Below are 18,861 nucleotides of genomic sequence, written 5' to 3'. Positions count from 1 at the left end.
ACCCGATAATCGAAACGCCATTTCATAATGTTTAATTCCCAGAGTTTAATTATTGAATTTTAAATTTATTAATACATTTATCTAAAATATAAAAAAAATAAAGAAAATGAGTTATTATACAGGTGTATATTCTTTTGGCAACAACCGCGTTTTTTCAATTAAAAATATAGTGCATAATATTTAATAAACAAATTCAATATCTCATAAATTTTTAAATACTTTTTGACCAATTTTTTTACTTCATACTGGTAATATATTTTTAATAATACAATTTCTCCTATAAAACAAAATATTTTATAGTTGTTATTTAAAACGCAAATAATAATTTTTTGAAAATTTGTTTTTAAAGTTTTATATATTATAATTATTTAAATAAATAGGGGGTCAAATTTAATTTGGTAAGTTTTAAGTGAGAGATTTATGTAAATTACCTCAGCAGTTAAAAAAGTAAATATTGTGCAAAAATGACCCCTTTTTATTTATTTAAACAATGATCCACTCATATAGTCCAAGTAATGAAGCTTAAAATAGGGCAAAACCTCGCAATTTTTACAGACTGGATCGATTTGCTTGAAAATTTGAAAATAAGTAGGGGATAGCCCAAGGATCAAAATCTATATCATGCCGAAAGGCGCTTTTACCATGGGGGTGGATGCCGCCCCATCTCGGGGGTGGAAATTTTTTATCATATTTTAATCGCAAAAGTTGGTAAATACGTCCATTCTATGCAAAAAACGTTCTATACATTTTTTTGCTAAAATTGATAGTTTTCGATTTATTCGCTATCGAAAGTGTTTGTTTTATATCGAAAAAATCAATGTTTTTAATAACTTTTCTGTTAATAACTCCAAAAGTCTTCGTACTATCAACAACAATCAATAACAAAAATGTACCTTTTGAAAAAATGAACAAAACCATTTGAAGAGCCCAGGGCTAAAAGGATGAGGATCCAAAAAACAAGTTTTGAGAAATTAGGTTTTTAAGTTTTAAAACTAAATATAAAAATTATTAACAAAAAAGGCACTTCATTTTGGTTACTAATTAATGCAGTAACTTACAGGGAACGAATAGGTTACGTTTTTGGGTTATTAATTTACAAATTACTATAAATATAAATTTATTTATCTTTTGATGTCATGAAATCTCAGGCTAAATGGATGATGGTCCACTAAAGTGTTTTAAAATGAAACTAAAAATACAGATAAGGTAATCTATATTTTGAAAAGTTGATTCATACAGATCTGCTCCTGTTGATTACACCAAGCTACAAACACAGTAGAAGATTGTTAGTAATGGATGCACTGAAAAGTTTTAAGCATGTGACAGTGCGTCAAACTATGCTTTAAACAGAATAACACCAATGTACACCAGAATAACAGAAAGCTGTAAATAAACCACATACCTATATAATAATATGTCTATGAAATAAACACAGCTAGGTATGTACATTAACAAGACATCTAGACAATAAACAGCACTAATAGTAGATACCTCTGTGGTCAGCAATCTGAACTAGGTGGACTGTCATTCTTTTAGCCTGCATATATGTTGGCTCTTCTTCGTCAAATGCTAAATATTGTAGTTTCAATGTCAAAAGACGAGAAAACTATGCATTTTTCGAGTACAACTTGTTCAAACTAGGCAATTTAAAGTACAGTAGAACGTCGATAATCCGAACTAATTGGTACAGGGTAGTTCGGATTATCAAACTGTTCGGATTATTGAACATATGTTCAAAATATACATACAAAGCTCATAAACAGTACATATTATATGTACATACGTTTTAGTTAAAAGGAATAAAACACCTGCATAATAAACAAATATATTGTATGTATTTCTGCATAAACAAAACAAAAATCCGCGGTCATATTTTGCCCATATTGTCATATTAAATCCAAAAACTCGGTCCGTGATCATGCATATTTTTTAATTTTATATGTTTTTTTGTGTTCGGATTAGCGATCGTTCGGGTTACCAGGGTTCGGATTATCGACGCTCTACTGTACTTAAAAATATCTGTCTTTCAAAATAAAAAAAAGTCTCTAGCTCAAAAATTAAGTGACTTATAATGAAGAGAATGTCAGTCCCCATTTTTTTCAGCGAAAAAGTGATCGCAAGCAACCTCCTAATCACCACCCTAATTAAAATTGACTACGACTAACTGACTTCAAACTGTACACATCGTTATTGTTGGTTTCTCTGAAAAGTGACATTTTATGTGGTTTTTAAGCATAATTTATTGTGTTATTTGATATCTACATGAAGCTCAGAAAGCAGCCTATTTGGTGATGTAGTAATTAAAATCTCTTAGCATATTCTCAAAAATTTGAATAATTCATCTAGTTTTCAATAAATATAATTTAATAGTCATTAAGGAGTATTACAAAAAACCAACAAGATAATCAAGAACCAGTCTGATATTTATATTTCCAAACATGAATAATTGTTATAAATGTGATTTAATGGATTGTGATGAAAAAAAAATGTGTGTGTACTTTGAACGCACGTAAGAAGTTATACTTATAACAGAATAAAACACACACAAACACATTGAAAAATGCCACAAATTATTTCTGAACAATAATTGTTGGAAACATTTTAATTAAATACCTATTTTCTTAATAAAAATTATATTATAATATACTTACAATCATAAAATGTATAAAAAAAAATAAAAAAATAAAAGTTTGTATTGGGGATTGAACCCACATACATTGTGTTTGAATTCCAGCTCCTTTAGATATCGGCTACGGGGGACATAATATGCATCTTACTGGAAGATAGAGCAACTGAACAACTTGACAGTTCCGAATTTAACCACATTAGTAGTTTGATGTCTACGGAATTCAAATATTACAACACAACAAAACAGAGCAAGAAAACAATATTAGATGAATATTTTTAGAAATTTTGTTGGTTAGGTAGGTTTATTTTACATACATACTAGGTAGGTTTAGTTTACATTTTCCAAATAGGTTATGTAATTTTTTATTGCGATACTGAAACATTTACAATTATTATTACGTACCTGTTGCTTTTAAAAACTATTTAAAAAGTCATTCAATTAAAAACTTTTTTGTTTCTGTCCTCACAACAATAAAACTAATATATTATACAACATTTGTTTACCTCCATATTGAACAATTATTATTGACAGATCATTTCAACACCCAATCAGAGCCCGTATAATGACTAATACCAGACTCTCGATGTGCGCATGCGCGCAGATTAATAATAAATAATCACCCTCAATCGCGCCTAAAGAAGTCTAACTTCAAAATTCCATTAGTTGTGATATCTGTAGCAGATTTATTCATCGTAAGTGTAGTGACCTTTCTCCAACAGAGTTCAAAGTAATGGAATTTAAAAAGCAGCTTTCTTTGAAATTTTTTTGCAACGATTGTCAGGAAGGGTTACTATATATTCCAAAACTTATTAAAAAAGTGAATGATCTACAATTACAATTTAATGAGCTTCGTAATGAGTTTATGCAGACTCAAAAATTAAATACTGACGAAATAATTAGTGAATTGAATGAGCGTCAAATTAGATCGAAAAATATAATGATTTTAATTTACCTGAGAACAGCAATGCGGTTGATGATATCCACTCTGTCCAAGAAATTTTCAAGCAAGTTTCAGATGAAGAAATTCCGATTATTAAGGCAATCAGAATGGGAAAGAAAAATAATAGAAATGAAAAGCAGCCATTGAAAGTAATATTATCGAATACCCATGATGTACTAGCTGTTATTAAGAATAGAAAGAATATAAATAAAGACAAGAAGATTTTCGTCAATGTAGACCAAACTCCTATGCAGGTAAAACAATATAAAGATCTCAAAGCAGAACTTAAACTACGCCAAGATCAAAGTGAGAATAACTTAATTATAAGATATGTAAACAATATTCCAAAAATTGTCCCAAAAAACTTTTAGTCAGTGTCAATTCCTCAATATTTATTATCAAAATGTTAGAGGCTTACGTTTACGTACCAAATTATCTATATTGAAGCGCAATATTTCACAACAAATTATAATATTATTTTTACTGAAACTTGGTTAAATGGTGAATTTCATGATGGAGAATTAGGTTTCGATGACTATAATGTATACAGAAGAGATCGTTCCGCAGATACGAGTACCTTACAAAGAGGCGGTGGAGTTTTAATTGCAGTTCACAGGTCCCTCACAAGCCGTCAGTTGGACACTTCTCGAACCATTGAAAGCTTGTTTGTTGTAGTTAGTAATAATTGTCCTAAAGTGATAGGTAGTGTTTATATACCGCCAAAGGCATCATTAGATGTATTTGAAACATTTTTTCAGGATTTAGACGCACTTACCGAAGAATATTCTAAAGCTTGTTTTCATATATTTGGCGATTTTAATGTTCCTAATTGTGACTGGCGAACGAATAATCTGGCATCTGAAACTACACCTAATGTACAAGCTAATCCTCTTGAAACTAATGCTATTGTTTTGCAGATTGCAGAAGTGCAGCAGATTCTGCACTCTCTGATTGGACTAGAATATGATGCGGCTGTATTTTCGTTTTGCAACGAAATTGAAAATTGTTATTCATTTTTGATTTGCCTGTTTACTCTTATTGGAGTATGAAGGGAACCATTCTCGTTGGAACTTTACCGCGCTGAGCAGATGGGACGTGAATTATAAATTGTAAAATTCCCTCATCTTCCTTAGTCTCAGCATCCGTTATGGCTTGCAAATTGAAGAAGCCTCGGAGGTGTAACCAGAGAATGTTCCCATTGTTTTCAATCTGGTGGGATGTGGAGCAGCATTATGTTGTTTTATATGCCATTAGATTGAAAACTTAGTCTTCTGCTAGCAGTTGCCGCTAGGGCATCTATGCCACTTCGTTCGTTGCAATCCGTGACTACACGCCGGGGTTTGTTTTGGTTGGATCAGAGAGAGCAGCATATGTGCCTCCTGATGAGAGACTAATAAGTTTCGAAACCGGTGGAGGTGCTTACTGCACTCTCTGATTGGACTAGAATATGATGCGGCTGTATTTTCGTTTTGCAACGAAATTGAAAATGGTTATTCATTTTTGAATTATGTAAATGTTTATATTACTGAATAGAGAATTGAAGAACCTTTCAAATGAGCTAGCACACGACCTCTATTCTCATTTAAAAAAATTATCGATTACGTCATCAAGTCCAGATGGATGACGTCACTAGTATACCATATATGCCACAATATCATAACTTAAAAATAAAAATCGACCTGTTTCGGTATTTTTGTGCTCATATTCACACGACCCCTATACTCATTTAAAAAAATAGTCGATTACGTCATCACGCCCAGATGGATGACGTCACTAGTACGATATATATGTCAAAAAATCATAATTAAAAAATCAAATAACTCTTGTATTTTACATTGTTTTTTTCTAATTCTGTAAATAAAGCAGTTTAGAGGGGGGTCAAAATATAGTGAATAACCCTGTGGATCCATTGGGATTGACCGACCGGCTCTGTCCCGTCATACAGCTGACCGACTATAATAACTTTTATTTATATTCAATTTAGAATGTTTGTACTGATTTTCAGCCTTAGTAAATGGATTTAATTGTCACAGTAATCAACTGTGAACTAACTAGCTTTAGTAAATTCAAAGAAATTTTTCAGCGCTGCCTCTTGGACTATATGGAAAGTGTAGAAAGTGCGAGTGAAAATCAAGAAGCGAATAGAGAAGAAAGAAATAGTAATGGTTTTCAAGAATCTAAGCGTTACCCTACGCGTGTTAGCAATAAACCAAAATTGTATAATGATTTTGTGTTACGGTCTATTGTTTATGGTAGGGGAGCCCAAACGGGGATTTTTGCAGTCACTCGACTGCGTCAGATTATCATATGGGGAGAAACCTTGTAACTTGTAAATGTACCTCTACCATATATTGCATCTTAATACAGGGGAGTTCGTTAAGGGGGGCCCAAAAAAAACTATCCTTAGAAAAACTCGAAATGGTCAGATTAAGATAAGGTAAGTTAAGTACATGCAGAACAGTGTATCTTTCAAAAATCTGACGGTTTGAGTGGGGCGTAAGGAAATGGGTGTCACGAAGTTTCAAAAGAAAAACGCGAATATGTCGAGAAATAAACGTCAGATAGAAAAACTAAAAAATACGTATTTAATATTTTTCAAAAATCTATCGATTGATACTAAACACGACCCCCACAGAGAGGGCTGGGGGGTAAATTTCAAATATTAAATAGGAACCCCGCGATATTTCGCAAAATGGACATCAGACCGAAAAACTGAAAAATATAGGTACGTATTAAATATTTTTGAAAAATCTATCGAATGACACCAAACACCACCCTCGAGGAGGTGGGGTGAGGGGATACTTTAAAATATTAAATATGAGCCCCCATTTTCTATTGCAGATTTGGATTCCTTACGTAAAAATAAGTTACTTTTATTTGAGGCATTTTTTCGAATTATGGATAGATGGCGCTATAATCGATTATAAACGATTGTTGGAAATGGAAAATTAAATTAAAAATGGAGTCCTCCCCTACTATTAGCTTATCTACTTTTAATGTTGAGAAGGAGAGTGTTAGAATACACAACATTAAGGGCCGGTTGTTCGAACGCTAATCAACAATGATCATTATCAAATATTTAATTACTGGCACCAAAACTGTCAATGTCAACTTTGTTTGTGTTGCTGAAAACATAATTAATTACAATTATGATATTTATTATTAATTATGTTAATAATTATTGTTATATTAATTGATTATAGACTCCACAGACTTTTTAACAACCCAAAAAAAGTTGACATTGACAGTAATTAATTATTTGATAATGATCATTGTTGATTAGCGTTCGAACAACCGGCCCTAAAAGTAGATGTTATTCTATAGTTAAGATTTATGTCTTGACTGACAGTTCTAAAGTAATGTCAAGAAAAATATAAAATAGAATGTCAGCATAGCATAGAATGAAAGCAAAAATCTTGTATAGGACTTTTCATCGATTGTCATTTGTTTCGATCTTCTGTCATCTGTCACAAAATATTAATATATCTACTTCATACGTCTTTGGTTTGTATCATTGGTATATGCCAAGAACGTATGACGTAGATATATTAATATTATGTGACACATGACAGAAGCTTGAAACAAATGACTGTAAGTGAAAAGCCCTATTGTCCTGTAATTAGACAAGGCGAAAACGGCGGTTTCTTTGCAGAAAATACTCCCATGATGAGATTTTTTTGCATAATCACATTCGTGAAACATTCCAGAATAAGATTCAAGAAGTCGCCCACGCGAAATGTGGTCCAAATTTTTTTAACAATTTTTTTAATCAAATTGCAAAAATCAATATTTTTGGCCCAGACAATTTTTTTTTAGGTTTCTTGGACTATTCTGGATAATACAGGTATCTTATAGGTTTGTTCCAACTCGATACAAAACCGTTCTTGAACGGTTATAAGTATGCGTAGTAACGAAATATGTGTTACTGCGCATAATTATTCGTTATTGCGCATGCGCGTAACGATTCAAGAACGGTTTTGTATCGAGTTGGAACAAACCTTATAATTTTTCTCTAAAGTTGATAGTTTTCGAGGTAAAAGCATTTTAAAATTGAAAAAACGAAAATTGACAATTTTCAAGGCTTAATAACTCGGTTAAAAGTCAGTACTATAAAAGTCAGAAAGTGACTAAATCAGAGTTTAAAGCCCCCCTACAAGATCCTGAAGAAATTTGTGTAATTATTTGATTACTAAGCTGTTATTATTTTTAAGTAAAATTAATGAGCGCCATGCACGTATTATTAGGCGGCCGTCCATGATGAGTGCGAAAGAGATGCCATTCAGGCAGTCCAGTGGCGCATCTGACTCGCACTCACATTTACAGCCGCGAGTTATAGTACAACGACCGCTACCATCCAGTATATTCTACCACGTGGAATCAACACGATGCTACGCTACGTCGCAGCGTTGAACATTCTGGACCTAATTGCGACGTATTAGACAGCAAGATCAGCAATTATAAAATTATAAAACACCATGTAAAAGTCAATATTTTTCAGTCTGATTAAAATCTCTAAATAAAAGTCTAATTTAAATGTTAAAGTAAAGTCTGATTTTAAATTATTGAGTTGTATCTAAAATCTTTGTTTGTCGAAATAAAAGTTTTAATTGTGAAGATCAGTTTTTTAAAAAAGTGTTTTTCCAAAGAACATTCATAATTGGCGCAGTCAGTAGGATAGTGGAAGAGTCTTTACAGATCCTCGTCACTTTTAAGTGTTTGTCCTCTGTTCCAAGAACCAGCCCCAGGGAAACCGTCTGCAGAGTTCACCCGAGGGAATTAGCAGTTAGGAGCCTTCAGGAGCAAAGGAATGCACATCGGCATCGTCTTTATCCTGTAAGCGATTTTTATTATTACTTAGAATTAAGAAGATTAATTTTTGAAAGAGATATTATTAAATCAGACTCCTCTGAGTCCTTAGATTGAATCAGAGCTAGATTAAGAAGATAAAAACAAAGATTTGAATAGATTAATAGAAAGATTAAAATAATTTAGAAATATCTCCTCTAAGTCCTTAGATTGACTTTAGAGACAGATTTAGAAACCAGATTTAAAGAAAAATTTGAATAGCTTAATAAATACTATATATACTTTTAAGCTGTATCAACAATTACTTAGAATTACATACTGTAAATGCCGACATTAAAAGAAGCAAACAGAAATTTTTCTGTCAACAAGCTCTTACAACATTTTTAGCAGGCCTACGAGAACCAATGGGCTCTGTTATCAGAGCAATGAGACCAGGAAGTTTAGCTACGGCGATACAATACGTACAGGAAGAAAATAATGTGAGATATCTTCAAAAAATCAAATAAGTCAACCTTCAACATCAGGAAGAAGCGAAAATTATCAAGAACGCCGACCTCAGAGACAGAAAATGCCTTAACCTGTTCAAAAACCATTTTATCAACAGCAAAATTTTGCACCACCGCAATGGCAGCAACCAATCAGGCAATTCTACCCACAGAATCAGTTTCAACAACGATATCGACAACAAAACTTCAACCAATTTTGACAAAATTCAAACCCTCCAGCATTCAGGACCCAGAACCAGTCAAATGTATGGGCACCCAAACCCGGACAGCCAAAGCAGTCTAGACCAACACCTATGAGTGGAATATCAGAAACCACAACCGGAGGCCGTCAAAAATTTACACCAAATTACCGAGCACAACCAAAATTCACCGTAGAAGAACTTTACAATATACAATGCCAAGGAGATGAGCAAGAAGAGAATGCCGACTACAATGATTACTATGAACCTGAATATGAAAATTTTCTACAAGATACATACGAAAATCAACCAACCGAATACGAAGAAAACGTAAATTTTCGAGAGGACCCACCAGAAGCAGCCGAAACGTAATTGAACCACCTTATATTGAAATTTCTGAGCCTTCTTTACGACTTTTAATCGATACAGGATCCACAAAGTCATTTCTTAATCCAGAAATAGCTTCTTCATATTTTCCAAATTATATAAAACACGAACCCTTCGTCGTCACATCAATTTTTCAAAATTAATCCCAACAATATTGTGCTGAAATTCCTTCATTTTCAGAATTTAATTCTGACAGCAAAATGAAATTTTATCTCTTCAAGTTTCACAAACTCGACAATCTAAAACTCTTCGAAGCCCAATTAAACTTTCCTAAATCCCTTCTAGTTACAAAAGATTCTACAATCCCTATCAAATATTATGAAACAAACAAAACACAATTTTATTCCATCCATTTGGAACCAAATTTAATTAGCCAAGTCAAAATTCCAGTCAAAGAAGAAAAAGGAACCATCATTATTCAAACTAAAAAAGTACAAGGCGTCGTAGTACGAGAAGCCCTTACTAACGCCGAGAACCACCTCGCCTGGACCGAAATTGCCAACTTCACGTCAGAACCCATTCACCTTTCTCTTATGGAACCACTCGAAATCCAGGAAATAGACATTCAAGATTTCCATATATATTCCATGGAAACAACCTCCGGACCAGACTACAGACAAGATATCGACGACTTAATTAAAACCGAACATCTTAACGAAGAAGAAGAGGATCAAGTTCGTCAGCTATGCCGAAAATTCTCCGATATATTTCATCAACCAGACACTCCTCTCAGCTATAGTAACGAAGTTAAACACCACATCAGAACCAAGGATGAAGAGCCTGTATATACGAAATCATACCGGTATCTGTATGTGCACAAAAAAGAAGTAAAGAAACAAATCTCTTCAATGTTAGAGCAAGGGATCATTCGACCAAGCCAATCGCCATGGTCCTCGCCCGTTTGGATTGTGACAAAGAAACCAGATTCATCCGGTAAAATAAAGTGGAGGATAGTGGTAGATTATAGAAAGGTCAACAAGAAGACAATTGACGATCGATACAGAATTCCTCACATTAGCGATATTTTGGACAAATTGGGAAGATGTCAATATTTTACGACCCTCGACTTAGCGAGCGGATTTCATCAAATCGAGATGGCTGAAGAAGACATTCCCAAAACAGCATTTAATGTGGAAAATGGACACTATGAATATTTAAGAATGCCATTTGGAATTAAGAACGCTCCGTCCACGTTCCAACGTATGATGGACAACGTATTGAAGGGGCTTCAAGGAGAAATATGTCTCGTCTATATGGATGACGTAATAGTATACTCAACATCACTACAGGAACACATAGTAAATCTCACAAAAGTATTCCAACGATTAAGAGAAGCCCGACTAAAAATCCAAGTTGACAAATGCGAATTTTTAAAAAAGCAAATTAATTTTCTGGGACACGTAGTCACACAAGAAGGAATAAAACCGAATTCAGCGAAAATTGAAGCAATAGAAAAATATCCAATACCGAAAACAGCAAAAGAAATTAGAGGATTCCTTGGACTCTTGGGATATTACAGAAAGTTTATTCGAGACTTCGCAAAAATCACAAAACCTTTAACAAGATGCTTGAAAAAGGACGCAAAGATCGAACATACACCCGAATTCGTAGAATGCTTTGAAACATGCAGGAACTTATTAATGAATGAGCCTTTATTGCAATATCCAGATTTTTCCAAACCGTTTAATCTCATAACAGATGCCAGCAATTTTGCTATCGGAGCAGTACTTTCCCAAGGACCAGTTGGCAGTGATAAACCAATTGCCTTCGCTTCCAGGACACTAAATGAAACTGAGACCAAATACTCAACAATAGAAAAGGAAATGCTAGCAATGGTGTGGGCAACTAAGTATTTCCGACCCTACCTATTTGAAAGGAAATTTAAAATACTTTCAGACCACCGTCCCTTGTAATATCTATTTTCCCTAAAGGAACCCAACTCTAAACTAGTACGTTGGAGATTAAAATTAGAAGAATTTGACTACGAGGTAATTTACAAAAAAGGAAAAGCTAATACCAATGCCGACGCACTGTCTCGAATCGAAATTCACACAAAGGAAACTAAGGACATCGATTCACAAATTAAGGAAGTCTTTGACAACTTAGTAGACATGGAAGACGATGGATGGTCAACGACGAATAATCCAGATGCAGATCGAATAATCGACGAGATTGTAGTAGAAAAAGCAACAGAATTAATCCAAAAAAACATCCCAGAAGGCACTGTTGAAAACGAAGATCAAAACATCCAAGAAGACACTGTTAAAAACGAAGATCAAAACATGGATGAAGACGGAAATGAAACAATACATACAGCAGTAGAAAACCCAATTCTTGGTATACCTATTTCAGAAAAACCACTTAACTTCTACAATAACCAAATTATAGTCAAAATCGTCAACTACAATTCACGACCTCCAGCAGTTATACAAACCTTTCCGAATAAAAACGATATCATATTCAGCTATCCAAAGATCAGTTAAAAGCTGATACCATAAAAATTTTTAAGGAACACCTCAACCCGAAAAAGAAGTATGCAATTTTATTTGAAGCAGAAGAAGACATTTTTGCAGAAATTTGCGAAATTATCAGAAAAATTTTCAAAAACAACGCATATGACTTAGTAAAATGTAATCTTTTATTGGAAGAGGTTAATCTAGAAGAACAACAAAAAGAAATTATAAAAAACTATCATGAAGGTAAAACGAACCATAGAGGAATAGCTGAAACAGAAAGCCAAATAAGAAGAAGATATTACTGGCCTAATATGAAGAAAGACATAGAAGATATCATAAACTTCTGCGATATATGTCAAGAAAATAAATATGACAGACTTCCTCCCAAACCAAAATTTATGGTTACACCAACTCCCACTAAACCACTGGAAATAGTTCACATCGATTTATTCCAGGCTGATGGACAGAAGTTTCTAACCATAATAGACGCATTTTCGAAGTATGGACAAGCCTATCCAATAAATGGAGGAAACGCAATCAATGTACTCAACGCCCTACTAACTTTATAACCCATCATGGACTCCCAACAATGATAGTAGCCGATAATGGTACAGAATTCAAAAATGGAGTAATACAAGAATTCGTAGATTCCCATAAAATCTCAATCCACTATACGACACCAGAGAATCCGCAATCCAACGGGATGATTGAGAGATTTCATTCTACATTAATCGAACATCTTCGAATCCTAAGGAACACCAAGGCAAAGCTCCCGATAAAAGAACAAATGCTATACGCTATAATTGGGTACAATAATTCCATACATTCCGCAACGAAGTTATGACCCATTGACATATTAAACGGCCATATCGACGCAAAAGATCCCTTTGACGTTGACATACAGAAAGTAATACTGAATAATTATATTCAGAATCATAGAGACATAACAAAGGAATTATACAAGGAAGTAAATCAGCATATACAAGAAAATAAAAATAAAGTCATCGAAAATAGAAACAAATCGAGACAAGACCCTATTACGTATAAACCAAGTACAATAATTTATACCCGAGAAACAGTCACTAGGAATAAATTACTTCCACGATATTCTGCAAAACTTATAAAGAAAAATAACGAAGTTACTGTAAAAACATTAAAAGCTACAGTACATAAGAAGAACATAAAACATCAACCTAAATCAAAAACTAATTCGGAACCTTCCCCACAAGATCTGCCAGACGATAGGAAAGAAATTAAAGATAAAGAAACTGAAAAACAAACCAGAAATAATTCCCCTCAACCTGGGACAAGCAAGGATTTAGATTACTAACAGACAACAACAAAAAAATGATAAAGAAAAAAAAATAAATTTAGCTTTTCAAAATATCCAGAGTTATTAAATTCAAGAGCAAACGTTCCAGATAAATCGCGAATACTTCCCAAAAATTAGGACTACAGAAATTGAAACCATTCAGGATAGACCACATCTCTTTAGAAAAATTCCATAAACTCTCCGAAGGAAGAAGAACATCCAGAAAAAAATAACCCAAAATTATGGAACCATAGCCATAGCCATTTTTTGGTTAACTCCTGTATAGATTTTTATTAAAATTATTTGCCTTGTATATGTTACAGATACAAAAAACAAATTCTAGCAACGAAATTCCAAGAGATGCTAATCCAAAAGTTTTGTTCATCCCTTACAAAACTTCTTCAGGGGATGGAGTAGTTATAGTACAACGACCGCTACCATCCAGTATATTCTACCACGTGGAATCAACACGAGGCTACGCTGCGTCGCAGCGTTGAACATTCTGGACCTAATTGCGACGTATTGGACAGCAAGATCAGCAATTATAAAATTATAAAACACCATGTAAAATCAATATTTTTCAGTCTGATTAAAATCTCTAAATAAAAGTCTAATTTAAATGTTAAAGTAAAGTCTGATTTTAAATTATTGAGTTGTATCTAAAATCTTTGTTTGTCGAAATAAAAGTTTTAATTAGTTCAGTTTTTAAAAAAAGTGTTTTTCCAAAGAACATTCATAATTCGCGTCAATACGACTTCACCGCTCATTATTAATAAATAAAAATAACAGTTTAGTAATAAATTAATGACACAAATTTATTCAGGTTTATAAAAAGGGGGCTATAAATTTCATTTAGTCACTTTCTGACTTCCATAATACTAATCTTTAACCGAGTTATTAAGTCTTAAAAATGGCCATTTTCGCGTTTTTCAAATTTTAAATTGCTTATAACTCGAAAACGATCAACTGTAGAGAAAAATTAAAAGAGACCTTTTGTGTCCAGAATTGTCCGAAAAATCTTAAAAAAAAATTGTCTGGGCCGAAAATATTGATTTTTGCAATTTGATTTAAAAAAAATTGTTAAAAAAGATTGGACCACTTTTCGCGTGGGCGACTTTTTGAACCTTATTCTGGGGTGTCTGGTGTCTCACGAATGTAATTATGCAAAAAAATCTCATGGGAATATTTCTTCTAACGAACCCGCCGTTCTCGCCGTCTCTAAATTGAGAATGAATAAATTATAAATGTTGATGGGCAATGCGCCTAACTTAAATTTGAGAAGTATTTTAAGATGAACTGAGAAACTGGGTAATAATTAAATGTTTTAACAGTAAAATACACTTGTTTTGGTAACATATTAGTACTTTACTAGGATTCATATGCATTATGAGATTGACTTTTTGTACACATACTATATGTGAAGACCTTTATACATTCTGTGCATGAAGAGCGATGAGTACCTGTTTTTTATGAGCGCTGTGATTTCATTTGATGGAGTAAATGCCAAATACATGGAAACCTTTATTTTGAAAACTTTAACATTTTTAATATTCCATACATTATTAACATTTTACCTATACCATGTACTTAAATTTTTTAATGGTTTCATTGTTTTTAATAGAATATTTGTTACTTACATTCATCCCTTTCTCTGTGAAACCATATATGTTTTAAATCAGTAGAATAATCAGTTCGGTAACTAATTGGAATCGTCCAATTAGTAGCACTAGAAAAGTGAAAAAATAAGTTTATTAAATGAAATCAAGTAAATTGTAAAGCAGTAATAAATGACACGTAATCAAGCACCGACAAGTTCAATCATCATAACAATTTATTAAAAATCCTTATCTTCTTCTTTCTCATAATCCTTAGTGCCCTTCAGGGCGTCGGATGTCGGGTTCCGCCCTCTATCCATTTATTCCAAGCGCTTCTATTGGTGGCCAGGTTCTTCATATCCCTTATACTCATGTGTCTCTGTTTACCTATATCCTGGATCTGGTCCATCCATGTCTTCCTCGGCCTTCCCTTTTTTCTTTTGTTTCCCATTTTGGCTTCATGTACCTTCTTTGTAAGTCTCTTTTGCTGCATTAGTTGTGTGTCTAACCCAGCTCAATTGTTTGTTTTCGAAAAAATTAAGTTTATTAAATGTAATCAAGCAGAAACAAGTAAAAAGCAGTAATAAATGACACGTAATCAATCACCGACAAGTTCAATTATTCAAAATCCTTTATAAAATGTACATTATATTAAAAAATACCCTTTCAAGCTGCACCACAGAATGTTTTCGGAATGACATTTCCATCAACAGTGCTGCTTACAAGGTATACATGGTTGAGCCACCAAAAATATCTGGGTGAAAACTCTCTAAATTGTATAAAGTTATAATAAACTTACATTACATTTAATATCTTGGGATGTTGTTCTGAAGCTATTTTCTTGTGGCATTTTTATAATCAAGTAAATTCAAATGGGAAATAAGCCACAATTTTACCTAAAAATGATTTTATTAACGTTTCGACGCCCAAGTCGGGTGTCGTTGTCAAAATACAAAATAATACTAAATAAACAAAAATGGTGTTGCTTAGTAAAAAATTCTTCTAATAATTTATTTAATCTGACTCATTTATATCGGCAATTCAGACATGTATTATACATTTTAAAGTAGACGACTTTAAAATGATATTGCCAATATTGATGAGTTGCGTTCCTGGGACGACTTTACTAAAAGATAGTTCATTCGATTACATGAAATCAATCCCAACTCAAGAATATCCGCCACAAAAAATCATAGCATGTGATCTGTCTTTAAAAAGACAACCAAATGCAACGGTGGCACTGAAATTCTCGCGTTAGAGATTCCATAGTAAATCACGAGGGAAAACCAGGAAAAACCTCGTGATACTATCCCGACATCGTAAGTATTTGGGTTTACATTTAGTTTATTCTCAAAAATAATACCAAATTCTGACTTGATATTTTAAATTTTAAATAATACTAAAATACTAAATATGTACTAACTCGATATGTTACTGATTTACTAATTGTGGTATTTTCTTTCTATTGACTTCCTCCTTTAATATGGGTAACCACATCCTACTGCATTCTACCGAGGAATTTGCGACACAATTGGTTTCATTTAGCATAATTAGAGCCACTTCTTTGATTTTTCTCTTTTTACTATCTGCTTCTTTCAGGACTATACTTGAATCTCTCCACTGAACTCTATGTTCATTATCCCATGCGTGTTGACATATTTGAGATCTATCAAATTCTCTATTTTTTATATAGGACTGATGTTCATTTACTCTAACGTCTAATGGTCTTGACGTTTCACCTATATAAAATTGTTCGCATTCACAAGGTATTTTATAAATACAATTCTTTGTTCTTTCTTGTTCACTGTTAGGTTTAGTTTTAGATAGAATAGATCTCAATGTGTTTGTTGTTTTGAATGTTGTTGATATGTTGAATTTATTTCCTATTGTTTTAAGTTTCTCGGATAGTCCTTTTATATATGGTATTGATATTTTCCTCGTATTATTTCTTGTGAATGTTGTAGGATCCCGTTCTAAGTTGTTCTGTTCCATTCGATCCAATCTTGATAATTCCTTATTTATAAACGATATGGGATAATCATTTTTTAATAAAACAGATGTTAACAATTGTTTTTCTTCTAAAAATGAATTTTCGTTAGAACAAGTAATTTTGGCTCTATCATATAAGGATTTAATGATTCCCTTTTTAACGTTGATGTTATGATTTGATTTGTAATTGAGATATCTGTTGGTGTGTGTTGGTTTTCTATACACTTGAGTCTCATATCCAGTATCCTTCTTTGAGACCAAAACATCGAGGAAAGGTAGGGTGTTATTGTATTCCTTTTCCATTGTAAGCTTTATTGTCTCTTCTTGATCGTTTATAATATTCAGGAACGTATCCAACAATTCCGATCTATGAGGCCATATGGAAAACACATCATCTACATATCTCCACCATACTGTGGGTTTTAAATTTTGTTTAGAAATGATATTAGTTTCGAAATCCTCCATAAATATATTAGCCAATAATGGAGATAAAGAAGAGCCCATTGCGAGACCAAAATTTTGTTTATAGTGACACCGTTGCATTTGGTTGTCTTTTTAAAGACAGATCACATGCTATGATTTTTTGTGGCGGATATTCTTGAGTTGGGATTGATTTCATGTAATCGAATGAACTATCTTTTAGTAAAGTCGTCCCAGGAACGCAATTCATCAATATTGGCAATATCATTTTAAAGTCGTCTACTTTAAAATGTATAATACATGTCTGAATTGCCGATATAAATGAGTCAGAGTAAATGAATTATTAGAAGAATTTTTTACTAAGCAACACCATTTTTGTTTATTTAGTATTATTTTGTATTTTGACAACGACACCCGACTTAAGCGTCGAAACGTTAATAAAATCATTTTTAGGTAAAATTGTGGCTTATTTCCCATTTGAATATACTTGAATATCTTGGGATGTTTGAACTTATATTTGATTTTACATCATTGCAACGCAGAACTCCCAATTATGTGGGTTGCTGGCCCTGAGGGAAATCTTCACTAATTGAACTCACAATATAATTTTTTTCTGATTTATGGTATATGGTATATGGTTCCGACTACAGGAAATTTTTTCCTTGTGGATTTTTCAATCATAACCTTAATCGTCGTCATGATATAAATACGCTACGTAATGATATAGAGAGTAGTAGCAACTTAAAAATACTTTGATTGCTGTTTAAATGTGAAACGGTTCAAAAAAACTAAATTATTTTGCCTCATCCAGAAACCAAAAATTGTAAATGTATTGTAACACATTTTTGTCTCACCCTGTAGACATAAGAATAAATTCAAGGTGTCCCGAATTTCTGTTGCGAAAAAACGTGAGAATAATTCAATATGGAATTGTAGTTTATCTGTTTTGTTAAAAAAAAAGTCGTTATATTATTTTGCAGTTATATATAAATCAGGTTTCCTGTGTTTATACATATAACCATTTTTGTACTTGTTATGTAAATTTAGTGAAAAGTGAGTGCTTTGGACATTAACAACGAGAAGAATAAGGACAGAACTATCTCCAACAAGGTATTTTCTGTAAACTTTTTTATTTTATAACAAATTGGTCTCTTATATTTTATATCTACAAGAGATCCATCATTTTCTTTTTTATTTCTATTTTAATTAAAATTTGGTTCATTTTTCAATTATGTTTTTTTACTATTAGTTATTATCTGATCCCTTTCTCTTGGTCATAAATGATATTCAACTTAGAACACTAAGGTAGGTCATGCTATATTTATATTTATGTAAAATGTGTTATGATAACATCTCAAAATCTTATGATAACTACATATTTTTATTAACTTTTTATTTGAGTTACCTTTTTTTTTTAAGTTTTATGTATGTATGTATGTATGTATTCGTCTTTTATTTTCTTTTTGTCCAATGGCATTTTTGTCACATTTTTGGCACATTTTTGTCTCACGACGATTTACCGATGTTATAATTTACCCCCGAGCAATTAAATTTCTAATATATTTAAAGTCTTTTTAAGAATCCATCCCCTAGGTCTCTGAGACTTAGTAGCTACCGAGGTATTCCGAAAGTTACGTAGCAC

General features: G+C 32.7%; 1 protein-coding gene across 2 annotated transcripts in view; it reads right to left on the bottom strand.

Annotated features, from left to right (window-relative positions):
* LOC114340544 (glutamyl aminopeptidase-like) overlaps positions 1–18,861 on the bottom strand; it is a 311,863-nt gene that overhangs the window by 25,742 nt on the left and 267,260 nt on the right. For both annotated transcript variants that reach the window (XM_050645536.1, XM_050645537.1), the window contains one exon: positions 14,853–14,941. In XM_050645536.1, the coding sequence (XP_050501493.1) occupies positions 14,853–14,941 (89 nt within the window). The remainder of the gene's footprint in view (positions 1–14,852; positions 14,942–18,861) is intronic.

Source organism: Diabrotica virgifera, chromosome 3 (assembly GCF_917563875.1).
Source record: "Diabrotica virgifera virgifera chromosome 3, PGI_DIABVI_V3a".
Taxonomy (NCBI): domain Eukaryota; kingdom Metazoa; phylum Arthropoda; class Insecta; order Coleoptera; family Chrysomelidae; genus Diabrotica; species Diabrotica virgifera.
This window is presented reverse-complemented; position numbering and strand designations above follow the sequence as displayed.